General features: G+C 37.5%; 1 protein-coding gene across 1 annotated transcript in view; it reads left to right on the top strand.

Moving 5' to 3' along the window:
• CEP162 (centrosomal protein 162) overlaps nt 1-3,647 on the top strand; it is an 81,355-nt gene extending 77,708 nt beyond the window's left edge. The window contains exons 26-27 of the mRNA XM_045543963.1: nt 2,105-2,239; nt 3,288-3,647. Of these exons, the coding sequence (XP_045399919.1) occupies nt 2,105-2,239; nt 3,288-3,494 (342 nt within the window). The 3' untranslated portion in view covers nt 3,495-3,647. The remainder of the gene's footprint in view (nt 1-2,104; nt 2,240-3,287) is intronic.
• Nucleotides 3,648-18,227: the final 14,580 nt, after the last annotated feature.

Raw genomic sequence — 18,227 nt, 5'->3', positions numbered from 1 at the left:
ATCTTTCATGTTTTAGCACTCATCATAGGTTTTCAATGTTATTATTCCCACTTTTATTCATAGTTGATTGCAAAAAATCTTTGTTTGTTTCTTAGTACCCTGAAGTTGTAAAGAAAGGACTTAAATCTTTATTCATATTCCTTAGGGACAGCTGAGAGGGTTGCTGCTATTATTGCTTATTATTTTCATCTTTTACAGTTAGTATATATATTTTACTGGTTATAGATTTTTCATTAATGGAGTTTTTATTAAGCGTTAGAAACCACTTAAGGCTGACCTCTAATAAAAGCCCAGGGACTATTGTGGCCTAGTCATAAAAATTACCAAAATTTTTATTGTAACTTATCTCAAATATTCTATAAGTAGCTGCTGTTATTTTGTAAGGGAATAGTGGAATATCATGGGGCTTATGATCTAGGTTGAAATTCTTGGCTTGCCACTGTAAGGTTAACTGGCAGGGTTTAAGTAAACATTTAGAGTCATGAAATGACATAAGCCACAGCCTAAGCTGCCCAGTCAATTTTAATTATATTTTTCAAGGTGCTTTTAGGGAGATACAAACAAAAGGAAATTGTCTCTTAGTCTACAACCGTATTTCTAAATTTATGCAATTTACCATTGAATGTTTATATTTAGTCATTGAAACATGAATACATTAATTCACGAGTAATTGTTAAACATCTACTCCCTTGTGCACAGCTCTAGGTGCTGGAAATACTGAGAAGTAGTAGACAAAATTCCTTATTCTTGTGGAGCTTACATTTTATTTGATGGAGTCAGACAGTAAACAAATATAAGATTTAATAAAATTAAATGAGGCACTATCTGTAAAGTGGTTAGCATAGTGCCTCGCACATAATAATGCCATGACTCACTGCCACTTGTCCTTTAAGACTTGATTCAAACACAGCTGCCTTAGGAATACCATGGCCCACCTCCTCAAGTTAGGTGTTCTCATTTGTCGTCTCACTGCTTTTTGGCCATCTCTCCAGAGCACACCACACTAGAATTCTCCTTCACTTGACTACTACTTTCACGAGACCAGAACTTCCTAGCTGGTGCTCCAGGAACAGGTCGCCGGTGCACCACAAGATAGCAATGGCTGGAAGTGTATAATGACAAAAAGCTCAAAATCATTTCTCTGCCATTAAAAAAAGTTTATAGAAATTGAAATATTTGACCATTCTGTATATGACTGTGCCTCTGTCAACTCTTAGTTCAGTAATCATTATTGGGTTTCTTTTTAAGTAATTTTTAGTTATCACTGTTTTAACACATAAGATTTTTATGGCCAGCACCCATCGCCACAACATGCTCTGTCAGGCCTCTCCCTGAGCCTTCTACAAACTATCTAGTCACAGCCTGCATAGTTCTCTGGTCAATGATGGTATCATCAGAGATGTTCCACATTTAAAATATTTACCTTGCCTCTTATTTAATTTGCTTGTATTTTCACTTTTTTTCAACTAATTTAAGGTATGGGATGTTTTTATTATTATTATCATTGTTATTAGGTAATGCGTGTTTCCATATAAAACATGGTTGACTTTGTTAATTTTATCCTTTTTCATTTGCTTGTTTTTTGCCTTTTGTTGTTAATAATTTAGCAAAATCTGATTCCTGATGGAATTTCCTTTCATGATTTTATGGTATAAAGAAAATGCAATTAATTTTTTCACCAAGCCTAATATAAAGGTCCCTCAATTCCCCTCCAAAAGATACATAATAACTGAACTCTTTTTGTGCATTGGGCAGTATATTGTGTTGGATGCCTTAAATGTATTTTTTTAATCCTTAAAGTAATCACCTTATTAAATACCTTGTAGCAAAGCTGAGTACATTACATTAAAGAAAGTGCCCAACTTTATTTTAATGAACCCTATAACCAGACTGGCATACATGGGAGGGAACAGGTAGGTGGTTCATTCATTTGGAACCCCTTGAATGTGAGGTCAACTCAGAGGTAGGATGGATCGTTTCTTAGCACTGAAAGCTGTTAATTACTCTAACAATCCAAGATGCCTCTAATCTAGAGAAATTTTATACAGATAATCTTATTTCCTTGTGATCATAGTTTTTCATTCACTTCATACTTCTATTTTAGATTACAAAACTCTTAGAAGAATTGAAAAAAGCCAAGGAAAACCATACTCCAGAGATGAAACATTTCATGGACCTAGAAAAGAAAATTGAACAGATGGAAATGAGACATGAGCAAAGAGAACAGGAACTTCAACAGGTACAGTAGTAAATCACATTTATATATTTGTATAATCTAACTTTTAAGTGCCTTTAATTTGCTATAGTTTTGTCATCCCTAGCAAAAGTTACTTCTTAAAGTGTTTCCATTGTGTTTTGATCTTGTTAAAAATAAATTTATAGCTTTTAAGAGAAAATAAGACTTTTAATCTCAAATACTTGAAGATTGGCTACCCTTAGATCTAGAAAAGAAGAAGAAATTTTTGTCATATTCTTAATTATTGATGAGTACCTAAAAAGTTATAAGTCTTACTTTGGGAACAGAGCTTTGGAAATAAAGTTTCATATCTAAGTCATTTCAATAAGTGTTTATAAGAAATTTATATTAAAATGTCATCTAATGTATATCTAGCCCTAATATTATACTTAATTACAAACATAAATTAATAGAAATTAAAAAGCAGATGTAAGGACATGATGCATTTTTAGGCACTTCCCTTGGTGCTGAAGCTTGGGCTGCTGTAACAAGATATCATAGATTGGGTGGATAAAATAACAAGTTTTCCCATAATTCTGGAGGCCAGAAGTCCAAGATCAAAAGTTCTGGTCAATTTGATTTCTGGTGAGGGCTTTCTTCCTGGCTTGCAGATGGCCATTCTAATTCTCACGCAGCCTTTCATCAGTGCATGTGCTTAGAGCAGGGGGAACGAGGGGTGAGAGATCTCTCTGGTATCTCTTCTTATGAGGATACCAACCCTATCAGATCAGGGCCCCACCTTTGCACCCTCATGACCTCATTTAGCCTTAATTATTTTCTTACTCCACATACAGCCATACGGAGGGTTAGGGCTTCAACATATGAATGGGGGGTGGGGGGGAGACGGGCGCCAAAAACATTCAGTCGAATTTATGTACTCTCTGAAGACAGAAAATACTACAGACATGCAGACCTTTATGGTTGACCCGAGTTCCCCAAAGAAGCCCCAGGTTTGCCTACTCAGTATTGCCCCACTTTAGCGCTTTGAGATTAAATGTTCTTTATCCCCACTACAAACTGTAACAGCATTGTGGAATTTTTGTATCTGCAGATAATACAGCAAACACAACAAGTAGTAGAAACTGAGCAAAACAAAGAAATTGAGAAATGGAAAAGACTCGCACAATTAAAGAATCGTGAGGTGGACAAGTTTCGCACAGAATTAGACTCGATATTAGATGTCCTGCGAGAGCTGCAGCGGCAGGGGGTGGTTGTGCCAGTGGCTTTTGCAGATGAACTGAATGCACCAGAGTACTAGAAACTCAGCTTTCGAATGATGTCATTGGAAGGCCTGAAGATGCGATTGTGCTACTGTGAAAAGAACAGTTTTTGAAAAATAGATGTTCCAGTATGTTGCTGGAAAGCAAACACCAACATTTCAAAATAAACCAACATTTCCTTAAGCAATAAAGAAAAAAGGCCTCATGGTATATTTTACTGAAAATCATCAACCAGTCACATTTTAAATGATTTATGGACAGATTCCTTTGTGTCAGATGCTTATAACTAGTAAGATTTATCGTATAAGGTCTCACTTGTGTGCTAGAAGTAGAAAGAAAATTGCACATGCTCTGCCACCTTATTTATTGACCAAGTGTGTATTCTTAATTTGCTTTGTGACAAACACAGCTTCTCTTTCTTTTGGAAATGGTAGAGGAATGTGAGCACAGTGCTGTAGACAGTGGCACTGTTAGCTGAGTAGGAGAGCTTCCTCCATAAGTCAGGTGAGAATTGTAACTTCCTATACAAGTAAACAGTGAATTCTCCTGTGTTCACCCAGTTTTCCACTCCTTCCTCTAGGTGGCTCATTTTTGCACCTGATACAAGATGAAAAATATATTTTACAAGTTATAGGGGAATTTGATTTAGCCAGTTTTAATCTTTTAAACTGCATCTCTTAAATCCCAATCCTACTTTTTGTAACTTTAAAATTATGTGGAATATAATAACCTTTTTACTTTAAAAAGTAATATTAGGTCCATTAGAAAAAGTTACAAATATGCATAAAAGTAGCTGAATTATTTTATTTAATTTTCTAGTAGCTACATTTAAAAAAGTAAGGAACAATTGAATTTTGATAATATACTTATATAATCTAATATACCTAAAATATTAGTATCAATATAAAAATTGAGTTTTTGCATTTTTCCTACTAAGTCATCAAAATATATTTTATAGTTACAACACATCACAATTTGGACTAGCCACATTCCAAGTGCTCAATAACCACATGCCAATAAAGTGCAATTCTAGGATAATAATTACAAGTAAAATACTTTATAAAGGACAGGTTAACTAGATCTTGGTGAAATTATGGGCAGCAAATGTGAGATGTAGAAGTTGTTAAATATAAGAAATGCAATTATTGTTTTAATGTTCAGCATTTTTTAATGTACCTTTCCTAAAGAGGGTAGTAAAAGCATTATAGTTTGCTATTTTTTTACATGAAAGAAATTCTAAACTATATATATATAAATAATTTATTTTGGTTATTATTTGAGTGTGTTGTGTATTTTTTATGTCTGTTCATATATAGTTGCACCCATGAGCCATTCATTCCAAACACAAACATGACTGGTTCTAAAACACAGGGAAGTGCAAAAATCAAATAATTACTTACAGAAAAGGTACAATCCTATTTTGATAAAGAGTCTATTTCTATTTTGGTATAAGGTGTGCACATGGCAGGTTTTCAGTTCTGTGTACAGATTAAAGATCCAAAAATACCACCAGAGCTATTTGTTAAAACTAAAAACCTCAGGAACCATACCCCATTCCTAAGTCCTTCACCGTTAGGGGCCAGGATGAGAACACAGAAGAGAGACACATTTTGGCTATTTTGCATAAAAGAGGTTTTGTAAAGATTTAAACTCCAGAAATTATGGATCCTTCCCCACTGTGATGGTTAATTTTAAGTGTCAACTTCACTGGATTAAGTACCCAGATAGCTGGTAAAGCATTACTTCTGGGTATGTCTGTGAGGTTGGTTCCAGAAGAGATTGGCATTTGAATCAGTGAATATGGAAGATCTGTCCTCACCCGACTTGGATAGGCACCATCTAAGCAGTTGAGGGCCCAGATAGAGCGAAAAGGCAGAGGAAAGGCGAATGTGCCCTTTCTTCTGGAGCTAGAACCCCATCTTCTTCTGCCCATGGACATCAGAACACCAGGTTCTCTGGCCTTCAGATCCCAGAACTTGCGCCAGTGGCCCCCAAAGTTCTCAGGCCTTTGCACTTGAGCTGAGAGGTACAGCTCCCCTGGTTTTCAGGCCGTTGGACTTGGACTGAGCTATGCCACTGGCTTCCCTGGTTCTCCAGCTTGCAAACAGTGTATCGAGGGACTTCTCAGCCTTCATAACTCCATGAGCCAATTCCCATAATATATCCCCTCTCATATATTTATATGTGTGTATGTGTGTGTATATATACATACATACATATATATATATACCCTATTTGTTTTGTTTCTCCAGAGAGCCCTAATATACCCACCAAGTTCATCTCCATAAACTCATAAGATACCCATATCCACAGTACTTCCTTCCAGGAGCCTTATCAGGATAGATGGCTTACTGCTGACACCTGCTTTTGTGCAGAGAGACTGCTGATTTGATCCTACTACTTGTGAGAACAAAGCATTCTATAACCAGCATCTACTCGTAAACCCTAAGGAGTCTAGGTTTTAGCGCTTGGATCCTATTCCACCTTGAAAAAAATCCTAAATATATTACTTGCTATGGTTCGAATGTTTGTCCTCTTCAAAACTTATGTTGATATTTAATCCCCAATATGTCAATATTGAGAGGTGAGAGCTTGAAGAAGTGATTATGTCATGAGGGCTCAGCCTCATGAATGAATTAATCCAGTCATGAATTAATGGGCTATGGGAGTGGGACTGGTGGCTTTATAAGAAGAGGAAGAGAGACCAGAGCTAGCAGGTTCTGTAAGAAATAAGTTATTTTCCTTTATAAATTACCCAGTTTTGGATATTCAGTTATAAACAACAAAAAGACATTACTAAATACCAAGTATGTGAGAATAGATATTCCCCGTTCCCACCCATATCTACTAAAGGGCTCTAATTAGGTCCAAGATCTGCAGGCATATTGATTAGAGATAATTTTACTCAGAAAAAGATAAACATTTTGTAGCTATTCAAAGCTAGCCATCCTGCTTTGAAGAAGTCCTTTGCAATGAATGGCAGAAAGTGAAGTTTGAGTTTTCTAATCCTTCCAAGTTACTGATGATTCTATTTTAGTATTTGGAACCATTAATAGCCTTCCCTTTCAGTTTCCATAGAAGAGGCTTTAATTAAAAACACATGTTTTTCTTAGTGCCGGTCCAACTTGATAAGGAATTAGGTCCTAGCCCTAATTAACCTATTGCCTCACACTCTGAACCACAGAAGCTCCATTTTTCTTTCTAGGTTTTCTGAAAGCTTCACTTACAACCACCTGAATAGTACAAATGGGGGAAACACTTCTTTCCCACCTATACCTACTTTATAAGATTGTTGTGAGAATTAAGTTTGTTGAGATACAGTATTAATCAGATGGGAAATCTACAGGAGAAGAGGCATCAAGTTTCACTGGTAGAATAAAATGAGTTGTTAGTGAATTCAAGTAAGAAGGAAATGGAATAGACTTTGTAGAGAAGCAGACAAAAAATGGAAAAGGTAATTGCAGAAGATATCCATTCTTGAGGCACAAAGTGAAGACGCTAAGAACACAAGAGTCTGACCAAATGGAATTAGTCTCAGTAAAGCATGCCCTGCACTTGAACCCCTCCTGGCCACCCTACCATGGTCCCTACCTTACCATACTGCTCGTGCAATAAGAAAACCCTTATGCAGATGCAGGGGACAGACAACAAAAATAGAGCTACACATGATCTATGTAACTCCTTCTTACAGAAAATTCTGGAAAAAAAAGGATTTTTGAGGTACACAAAAGTAAAGTCATGAGGGAAAGAATTTGAATTATTTATAAAAAGGATAAAATTGAGCCTGCTTCTTAGAGGAAACCAGGTGGAATGAAGCATCTTGAATTTTTTTCTCTGTCCAGCTCTGGGCTGTCAGGGCAAATCAATCTTACTTACACTTGCAAGTTCATGCCTTCTCATCTGTATTGCTCATTATCACAAAGGCGTTCACAGAGCCCTAGTGAGAAGGGACAAGTACTCACTGCCCTCGTTTGGGATCAGAGCCTTCCCAGCAGTCCAGCCTCTCACTCTCAGCAGGGGCTCAGAAAATTAAGCCTTTCTTTGTCCCTTGACTTGCTTCTACAAATATTAATACAACCCTCTCCTCCTGCCCTTCCCCAGAGATAATATCTATTCTCACCGCACAGCTACTTTTACCAGCAGAATACCAGTATGACATTGGATCTGTATCTCTAAACTTCTCTCCTGAATGCTAGCCCTATTTCCAATTCGTACCAGAATAATCCATTGTCCTCATAAAATGCAATATGTTTAAAGCCAGTTCCTTATTTTTCTCCTCAAACTAGCTGCCCACTCCTCGATTCAACAGCTCTGGTCAGCCAGTTTTAAGCTTTGAACCATCCTTAACTTAGCCTCTGAAACACGGAGTCATCAAACCTGTAGCGATTTCTTCAAAATAATGCATATATTTGATTGTCTCTCCCTAACCATAGCTACAAACATAACTGAAGCCCTGGCACCATCTCACGGCTTGCTTTTTCAGTAGAGGCTTAACTGATTCCTCTAACCCAATGTTCCCCTCACTCGAAATGGTTTGCAACAGCACCGCCAGGTGGTTCTTCCTAAACCTCTGCTTGACAAATCCCACCTGCCCACTTCCCTCTGTTGTTTGAGGTGTGGATGTCAGGATACCTGCCCAGGCCTTCAAGGTGCTGCTCACCCTGACCCCAGCCTTCCTCTCCACACTCCAAACCAGACCTCTAGTCTCCTGCATACATCCTCCCTATATTAGATTTCTATTGCTGTTGTAACAAGTTACCACATATTTAACGACTAAAAACAACACAAATTTACCGTCTTACAGTTCTATAGGTCAGCAGTCCAGCACAATTCTAGGTAGGCTAAAACTGAAGTATTAGCAGGACTGTGCTCCTTTCTGGAGGCTCTAAGAGAGCAGGTTTCCTTACCTTTTCCAGCTTCTAGAGGCCACTCACATCCTTTGGCCTGTGGCTCTCTTCCGCCGTCTTCACAGCCAGAAACTTCGCCTCTGAGTGTTCCATAGCCACGTCTCCTCTGACTTTAAACTCAATGTCTCTGATTTTAATGCCCCACCCACGCGAGGCCCACCTGGATAATTCACCCATGTGATTGGGCCCAGCTGGATAATTCAGAGTCCTTTTTCCATCTCCCCATCTCAAGGTCTTGAGCTTACTCAATCTGCAAAAACACCGTTGCTGTGTATGGTAACATCTTCCCAGGTGGCCATCTGTGGGGGAAGGGAGCATTAACCTGCCTATCACGCTCCCCTTCCTTCTAATCAATCTACGAATCTTCTAACCGTGCCATCTCTGCTGTCACCTCGCTATGCCCTCCCCTTTCCACCTGACCATATCACTCCTACCACTTTCTTTTTTCACCACACCAGGTTTTCATGATCACATTCTTCTCTGGGACAGGCAGCATCTAATGTCTGATTACTGTCTCACTGTGTACACACGTACACACAGTCACATGCACACATCCCTTGTGTGTCCATCTCTTTATTTCTTTAGGATATTCCAGAGGAATCAATTCCATGATGGATATTCTGATGATGGTGGTGATAAGGACACAGGCCTTTCTTTCATGGACTCTGAGAAAGAAGGAATCATTGCAAAGCCACTAGAGAAATAGCCTTAAAGGCAAATGACTGCTATAGTGTTTAATGGAATCAACTAATAATTAATCATTACTGAATTTTGTATCACTGTATTTTAAATTTTAATGTGACTTTTCTTTAACTACTAATCAAAATTCTACTTTAGGACAAAAAGCTAAGAGCATTTCTATCTTCTAACAAACTGTCTACTAGCTTTTAAGCATACGGTACTTTAATAAAGATAAGTGCTGTGCTGCAAATTAACAGGATTCACATAATCTCACCAGCTGTAATAAATGTGGAAAGACTAAGACAAAAAACCATTTATAAGTGTCCTGAGCCTTAAACTGCTCACGGGAGAAACCTACCCCAGGTGAGTGTCACGTGGGCATGATGCCTGAGTGTGATGCGAAAACTGATTTCCCTACTAACATGGATATGCTGCTAATTTGCTAGGTGCTACAGCAATTTTCTCATGGTATTTCTTCCCAATAAGTAGGAAAGAGTTATGCTCTACAAAAAGCAGGCAAAATGTATTTCCGCACTCCCAGTCACTGGGCTGAATTTCTCCCTTAAGAAAGACATGATTATACTCCATACAAAAGTTCTTGCTGAGAATAATAGGCTTTTAGAGGCCAAGGGCACAACAGCAGTTGCCTCTAATGGAGGGCTAGGACAGGGCTGAAGGGGACCAGTGGAAATACAGTAGGTCTGAGCTGGGGTACTGCTGCTCTGGTAGCTACTGATGTCATTGCTATCTTTAAGGATATGACAGCCCCCAAAGAGTTCAGTGATAAGAGAGGATGTGAACAATAAATAGATTTTTAAGACAGTTGCATATAATTATCATCACAAGTCAATTAGATGATTAGAGTATGTTTGGGTAATAGGGAAATAAATAGCCCATTATTCTTTGAAAGTACAGTGGCATCAATAGAAATAATAAAGACTGAGAGATCTTGAAGATACCAAGCAGTAAAATAAACAATTCTAACTGTGTTGGTTTCCTTGACAATATGCAGGAAATGAGCTAGATAGAGATGTCTCCTGCAGGTCTCTTTTAATGCAGGGCTTACTCCTGCAAAGTATAAAACTATTTTTTTCAGCAGACAGAGTGAACAGGACAAGCTTCCTGATCTTGAGAAGTTTACTCTATGGCAGGAACAATCAGACATGTACACATAGCCAAATGTGAATAAATGCAATGAGAATATTACTATGAGAATAATATTATGAAGTTTGAACAGAGCACCCAGGATTCTTTTTTTTTTTTTTTTTTTTGGAAAGTGTGGCTTTGCAGTTGAATCTTAAGAAATGGGTGGAATTTTGGGAGAACAGGATGTAAGAAAGGGAATTTTAAAACTGATTTTAGCATTCATATACAAATGCGAAGGATGCCAAATAGACTAAACAACTATAAATAAGAAGGACAAGGATAGAGGACCTACAGTATTTGATTTCAAGACTTATTGTAAAGCTATAGTAATCAAGAAGTATGGAATTAGTGTAAAATGGGCAACTAGAACAATGGAACAGAATAGAAAATGTCCAGAATTAATACAACACATATGTGGTAAACTGATTTTCAAAAAAGATGCAAAGGCAATTTGGTGGAGAAAGGATCTTTTCAACAATTAGATATCTATATGCAAAAAAAAAAGATCTTTGATCAATATCTCACACCATATACCAAAAAGAAAAAAAAAAACCAAAACCTCAAAATGAATCATAAACATTAATGGAAAACCTGAAACTATAAAACTTCTAGAAAAATGCATAGGATTATACCTTTATGACCTTGGGCTTAGCAAAGTTTTCTTTGATAAGACACTAAAAGCAAGATCTACTTAAAAAAGAAATTATAAATTGGAATTCATCAAAATGAACAATTTCTGCTCTTCAAGACACTGTTAAGCAAATAAAAAGACAAGCCACAAACTGAGAGAAACTATTTGCAAATCAGGTATCTGATAAAGGACTTATATCCAGAATATAAAGAACTCTCAAAACTAAATAATAAAACAAATACCCTAATAAAATAATGGGCATAAGACTTGAAAAGACCATTCACCAAAGAAAAATAAGCATATGAAAAGATGCTGAATACCTTTAGACAGGTGCAATCTCCACTTTTCACCTCTCACAAAAATGAATTCAAACAAATGATTCTTAAAATAATGGTGAAAAGCATGGATCCTGTTTCAGTCTTCAGACTCACCTCTCACAAAAATCAACTCAAACAAAAGATTCATAAAATAATGGTGAAAAGTTCTAAAGTTCATAAAATAGTGGTGAAATAATAATGAGATAATGGTGAAATAATTCTTAAAATAATGGTTATTTCAAAAGTTCTACTACCTACTTCTTAGAAATATCCAGTTAGCTGGGCCTAAACATAGATTCATCTATCAAAAACATTTCAGGCTATGGGCTGATTAAACAAATGATTCCTAAAATATGGTGAAAAGTGTGATTCCTGTTTCAGTCTTCTATGACTTGTAAGCCTTCTAAGACTGAAAAAGGATCTGTACTTTTCACCTCTCACAAAAATCAACTCCAACCAATGATTCTTAAAATAATGGTGAAAAGTCCTACAGTTCTTAAAATAATGGTGAAATAATAGTGAAAATAAAGGTGAAATAATTCTTAAAATAATGGTGAAAAGTGGTATAGTTCTTAAAATGATGGTGTAATAATGGTGAAATAATTCTTAAACACAGTCTTCCTGGAAGACTGAAACAGGATCTGCACTTTTCACATCTCACAAAAAAACCACACTTTTCACCTCTCTAAAATTCAAAACAAACAAATGCTTCTTAAAATAATGGTTATTTCAAAGGTTCTAGTACCAAATTGTTGGAAATATCCAGTTAGCTGGGCCTAAACATAGATTTGTCTGCCAAAACCATTTTAGGTCCTGAGCTGATGAAAGAAATGATTCTTAAAATAAAGGTGAAAAGGCCTACAGTTCTTGAAATAATGGCGAAATATTTCTTAAAATAATGGTAAAAAGTGGTTCAGTTCTTAAAATAATGGTGTAATATTGTTGAAGTAATGGTGAAAAGTGGTGAAATACAGTGAAAATAAAGGTGAAAGAACTCTTAAATTCAGTCTTCGTAGAAGACTAAAACAGGATTCGCACTTTTTACCTCTCACAAAAATCTGCACTTTCCACCTCTCGAAAAAAATCAACTCAAACGAATGATTCTTAAAATTATGGTGAAAAGTGTGGATCCTGTTTAAGTCTTCAGATTCACCTCTCATTTTTCAACTCTCAGAAATATCAATGGGACCTGATCAAATTAGAAAGGTTCTGCAGAGCCAAGGAAACTATCTGTAGAGCAAGTAGACAATCACAGAATGGGAGAAAATATTTGCTCTGTACACATCTGATAAAGGGCTGATAACAAGAATCTATATAGAACTCAAAAAAATCAAACAACCCCATCCATAAATGGGCAAAGGACATGAACAGAAACTTTTCAAAAGGAGACACAATAGTGGTCAGCAAACATATAAAAAAAAGCTCAACATCTCTAATCATCAAGGAAATGCAAATCAAAACCACAATGAGATATCACTTAACTCCAGTGAAAATGTCCTTTATCAAAATGTCCCAAAACAGCAAATGCTGACAAGGTTGTGGAGAGAGAGGAACACTCTTACACTGCTGGTGGGACTGCCAATTAGTACAACCCCTGTGGAAAACAGCTTGGATATACCTCAAAGAGCAAAAAATAGAAATACCATATGATCCAGCAATCCCACTACTAGCCATCTACCCAAAGGAACAATAGACATTCTATAATGAAAACATCTGCACTCGAATGTTTATAGCAGCACAATTCACTATTGCAAGGATGTGGAAACAACCCAAGTGCTCATCAATCCATGAGTGGAATAATGAAATATAGTATATGTATACTATGGAATACTACTCAATTACAAAAACAATAGTGATCTAGCACCTCTTATATTATTCTGGATAGAGCTTGAGCCCATCCTCCAAAGCGAGATATCACAAGAATGGAAAAATAAGCACCACATGTACTCGCCATCAAATTGGTATTAACTGACCAACACTAAGGTGCTCACATGGTAGTAATATTCATTGGGTGTTGTGGGGGTGGGGTGGGTAAACTCACAACTAATGGATGCGGTCAGCATTGTATGGGGGAAGGGTACACCTCTAGCCCTGGCTTGAGTGAGGCAAAGTCATAACTTTTAACCAAAATGTTTGTACCCCCATAATATCCTGAAATCAAAAAAAGAAAAAAAGAAAAAAAAGCATATGAAAAGATGCTGAATACCATTAGAGAAATGCAATTGAAAACCACAATGAGATATTACTACACATGCATATTAGAATGGATAAAATTTAAAAGATTGATATTACAACATGTTGGCAAGGAAATAGAGAGAATTCATATACACTGTGAGGAATTTAAAATGGTGCAACGATTTTGGCAAACAATTTAGCGGTTTCTTAGAAAGGTAAACACCTATCTATCATATGATGCAAATGTTCCTCTTCTAGGTACTTAAAAAATAAAAGCTTATGTTCATACAAAGACTTGTGAACAAATATTCATAGCAGTTTTATATGCAATAGCCAAAATTATAAATAACCTAAATGTCCATCAACAAATATACAGATAAATAAATTATGTTATGTATATCTATACAACGAAACACTACTCAGCAATAAAGAGAAATGAACTATTGATACGTACAACACAGATGAATCTCAAAATAACTATGCTGAATGAAAGAAGCCAGGCAAAACAGAGTAGATACTGCATGATTCCATTCATATAAATATCCTGAAAATACAAACCAATATATAGCAACAGAAAGCAGATCTGTGGTTCCAGGGGAGGGGATGGAGAGGGAAGTATTAGAAAAGAGCATTAGATAACTTTTATGGATAATGGACAGGTTCATTATCTTGATTGTGGTGATGGTTTCTTGAGTGTATACATGTGTCCACATGTATTAAAGTGTGCACTTTAAATATACAAAAGTCATTTTGTCAAGTATGCTTCAATGTTGTTAAAAATGCATCAGTCCTGACCTACCTCGATGCCTGAATAGCCCCTCACCCTATCTGCCTAACAGAGGAAAAGGAGAGACTTCTCTCATGGAAGGTAACGTCACATGGAGCATCACTGGATTTCTCCTATACAACGTCTGCCAAATACTAAAAAATGTTTAAACATACAAAGTGTCAAGACCATAGGATTGATAATATGAGAATAAGAAACATTAAACAATAGATGCAAACCCACAAATGATCTAGGTATTAGAGTTATCACAGTCTTTGATAAAGTCTACAAAATAATTACTTTCAATATGTTGAAGAACATAGATGAATTGATGGACAAAATAAATGAAAGGATAAAGATTTTCAACAGAGAAATATACTAAATATATTTTTTAAGAGGAATCAAATGGATATTCTAGAATTCAAGAAATAAGTATGCTTCCAGTTCTGGAAACATGATGAACTGAGCTAATTTCAATCCCTTTTGAACAAAACTTTTAGTAATGGTGGATAAGACACAACAACAATAACAATAATAATAGAGCTAAACATGAAGAAAAGAGACGTTCCCAAGTGACAAAAGTAAAGAGGAAACTTAAAGCCAGCATGGTAAGCTTGTGATCTGATGCATGTCACAGTGCCCTGGAGCGAGTGAGGCCATAATATCAGTTCAGAAAAAGGGGTCATCCTAGATTGAGAGACTGTCTTGGTTTACTGAGACCCCTGCATGACAGTTACTGGAAGGGCTGCCTCTTCTGTGACGGGCAGGGGAGGTGGCATAGGTCACACAGAGCTTTGAGGTTGTGGCTGCTTCACTGAGTAAAACGGGAAGTCATTGCAGAATTTTAAAGAAGGAAGAAATCTGACAAGTTATATTTATTAATAAAAGGATCACTGAGACCTCTGTGTTGAGAGTTCTCACAATAGGGTTACAAAAATTAACTTAGCACAGGGGCAGCTTAGTGCCTAATGAATGCCACCTGTTATTGTTTGTCATGGCTCCTGGCAGTGCCCACGCAGATCCCTCTACTAGCCAGTGCCCATTCCCAGCTGTGGGCACGTTGGGCAATGCCCCCTTCTCTGGAGAATTTCCCACGGTCACAGCAGAAACCACCTTACCCTGACAGGCTTGAAGCTACAAAAGGCCATGCCCCTGCCCTCAAAAAGGGACAGGCTTTGGGGTGCATCTTGTGCCCCAGAACTTCCCATGAGAGCAGAATGAGGCCAGCCCCTGGCTGAGATAACATTTTTTTTTAACTTTTTAAAATTTTTAATTATTCTGGGTAGATAATAGCTGTATATATTTATAGGGTACTTGTGATGTTTCGATACAGGCATACAATGTGAATTAATCAAATCAGGGTAATTAGGGTATGCATCACTTCAGGCATTTAACATTTCTTTATCCCCACCCCACCTCCTGCTACCCTTCCCAGCCTGTGATAACCATCGTTGTACTCTCTGTCTCCATGAGATCAATTATTTTTAATATTCAGCTCCCACATATGAGTGAGAACATGCGAGATTTGTCTTTCTGTGCTTGGCTTATTTCACTTAACATAATGTTCTCCAGTTCCATCCATGGTGTTGCAAATGGCAGGATTTCGTTCTTTTCTGTGGCTATATAATATTCCGTTGTGTATAAGTACTGCAATTTCTTTATCCATTCATCCATGGATGGACACTTAGATTGATTCCAAATCCTGGCTATTGTGAATAGTGCTGCAGTAGACATGGGAAAGAAGATACATCTTTTCAATATACTGAATTCCCATCCCTGGATATATACCCAGCAGTGTGATTGCTGGGTCTTACGGTAGTTCTATTTTCAGTTTTTCAAGGAACCTCCATACTGTTCTCCATAGTGGTTGCACTAATATACACTCTCACCAACAGCATACAAGGGTTCCCCTTTGAGAAAACACTCTTGCTAGCTTCCCTTGCCCTAGCTGCTTCGGTCACTCCTCTTCTTCTGATGCGCTGCCTCCAGGAAATCACTTCAACAAGAATCCTCATGTCAGGCTCTGCTTCTATGGAACCTAAGACACTATTGTTATTAGAATTGTCTCTCAACCTACCATTTCTTTAATGCAATTCATCCTCACACACTTCACTTGAAGCCAAAGGCTGGTGCTTCCAAACTCACATTAGTAGCTCATAGGCTCTGAGGGTACGACATGGACAGACTCATGTGTAAAAACTCTCCTACTCTTACACTGGACACTATTCTGCTGTCTGAGAAGGTGTTTTTGGAATGAAGTCTAACACTGTGTTATGTTGAAATTTTAATATTCATCTTTATTAATTGTATCATGAATGTACACCCAAGGTGATCTGGGTAAGATCAGATTCTCATTATTCATTCTAAAAGCTAACCACAACCACATGGTTCCTCACATCCCAATTCTTACCCTTGAAGTAACAATGCAAACTAGGTCAAAGTCTCCTACACATACCAAATCTGTATCCTAGGCGAGTAATGGAGAAAATTGGAGTTTCTCTGTTTACATACAGGAGAAAGAAGCAAAATAGGAGAAAGAAAAAGCGTTGCTCCAAAGAGACCACATGGAAAGGATCCTGGAAATGTAAACACATCCCTCCCACGTGTCTTTGGATTTTATGATCTAGAGATGTTTCCAAGGTCCTGGAACACATTTTCCTTGAAATCTAAACACATACCTCCCAAGTCAGGCATATTTCTCTGGAGTTCTCTCACTAACTTTACAGTTGTAAATTAACTCCCAAGGCGTGCTCTTCACCCAGGATCACACTTTTTCTGTAAAATTTATTCAAGAGCATCAATTCTATTAAAAAAACAAGAATATTTTCTCTATACCCCACATGTCTGTCTCAAGAATCAGCAGAGGCTGCCATTTCTCTGCCTCTGATCACAGGCTGCCTGAACTCTTCTCTCAAGATGTCTAAAAGTCTGGCCTAGACACACATACTTTCTATTTCTACCACACCCCATTTCTGGGTGGCATGGTGGATTATTGTTCTACCACTAATAGACAGTATTTCAGCGGGTAATAAAATGTTCACATACACAGTGTATGTTTTGGAAAAATCTTCGCAGTTTTCAGAAGGAAAAAAAATCCATTGAATTTAACCTGAGGTGGTTGTAACGCCTCTGAAAGAGAAATTCAGGCATTTTTTTTAAGTCACCTTAATTCTTTTTGCAATTTCTTTAAAGTTGTCTCTTTTTAAAAATTCCCAGATGATTTAGGCAATATACTCTTCGATCATTTTAGGCTTGGGAGACAGTTCTCCAAGGGCCTTTCACATGTCTGCATGTACTGTAAGCAAAAGCACTGACAGCTTTTGTCTCACCTGTCTATTCAACTATGTTTGGAGAGCGAACAGCCTTGGAAGATGGAGATAGCGTCTCCCTCTGGAGCAGAGAGCAGGTTTCCTTGCTATTCAGTATTTAAAAAGATAATGTCTCCTTCCGGGGCAAAGGTCAGGCAGGCTTGCTTGCAGCCCACTGTCAAAACATGGAGTTCCCCAAGCTCAGGGTTCCTCAGCGGTGAGGCCAACCCACTGCAGGCACAGCATCACCTGAGCCCCTCCATCTCCCCGCTGTGAGAATTGGGGGGGAGGGGAACTATATTAGCTTCCTATTGCTGCTGTAACAATACTTAAAAGTGTGGAATTGGGCAATGGGCAGAGGCTGGAAGAATATTGAGGTGCATGATAGAAAATAACCAGATCGCCTTGAGCAGTCTCTCAGTAGAAGTATGGATGTTAACAACTTAGTGAGGACGCACAAGGAAGTGATGAGCATGATTAAAAAACAAATATGTCTTACGGAGTACGTAAATCGTCATGACACCGTGGCAGAAATATGGACGTTAAAGGCATGGTGGGTGAGGGTTACGATGGGAAGGAGGAGGAAGCTGTTGGAAACTGGAGAGAAGAGGATCCTTGTCACATACAGGCAGAAGACTTAGGTGACTTTTGTTCTGCAGTTACATAGAAAGCAAAATCTGTAAACAATCTGAATATTTAGCTAAGGAAATTTCCAGGCAAAACGTTAAAGATGAAGCCTGGTTTCTTCTTGCTACTTATAGTAAAATGCAAGAGGAAAAGGATAAATTGAGGAGAGAACCGTTTAAGTGAACAGGAACCAGGACTTGGTGATTTGGAAAA

The sequence above is a fragment of the Lemur catta genome, chromosome 2, assembly GCF_020740605.2.
Source record: "Lemur catta isolate mLemCat1 chromosome 2, mLemCat1.pri, whole genome shotgun sequence".
NCBI classification, from domain to species: domain Eukaryota; kingdom Metazoa; phylum Chordata; class Mammalia; order Primates; family Lemuridae; genus Lemur; species Lemur catta.
This window is presented reverse-complemented; position numbering and strand designations above follow the sequence as displayed.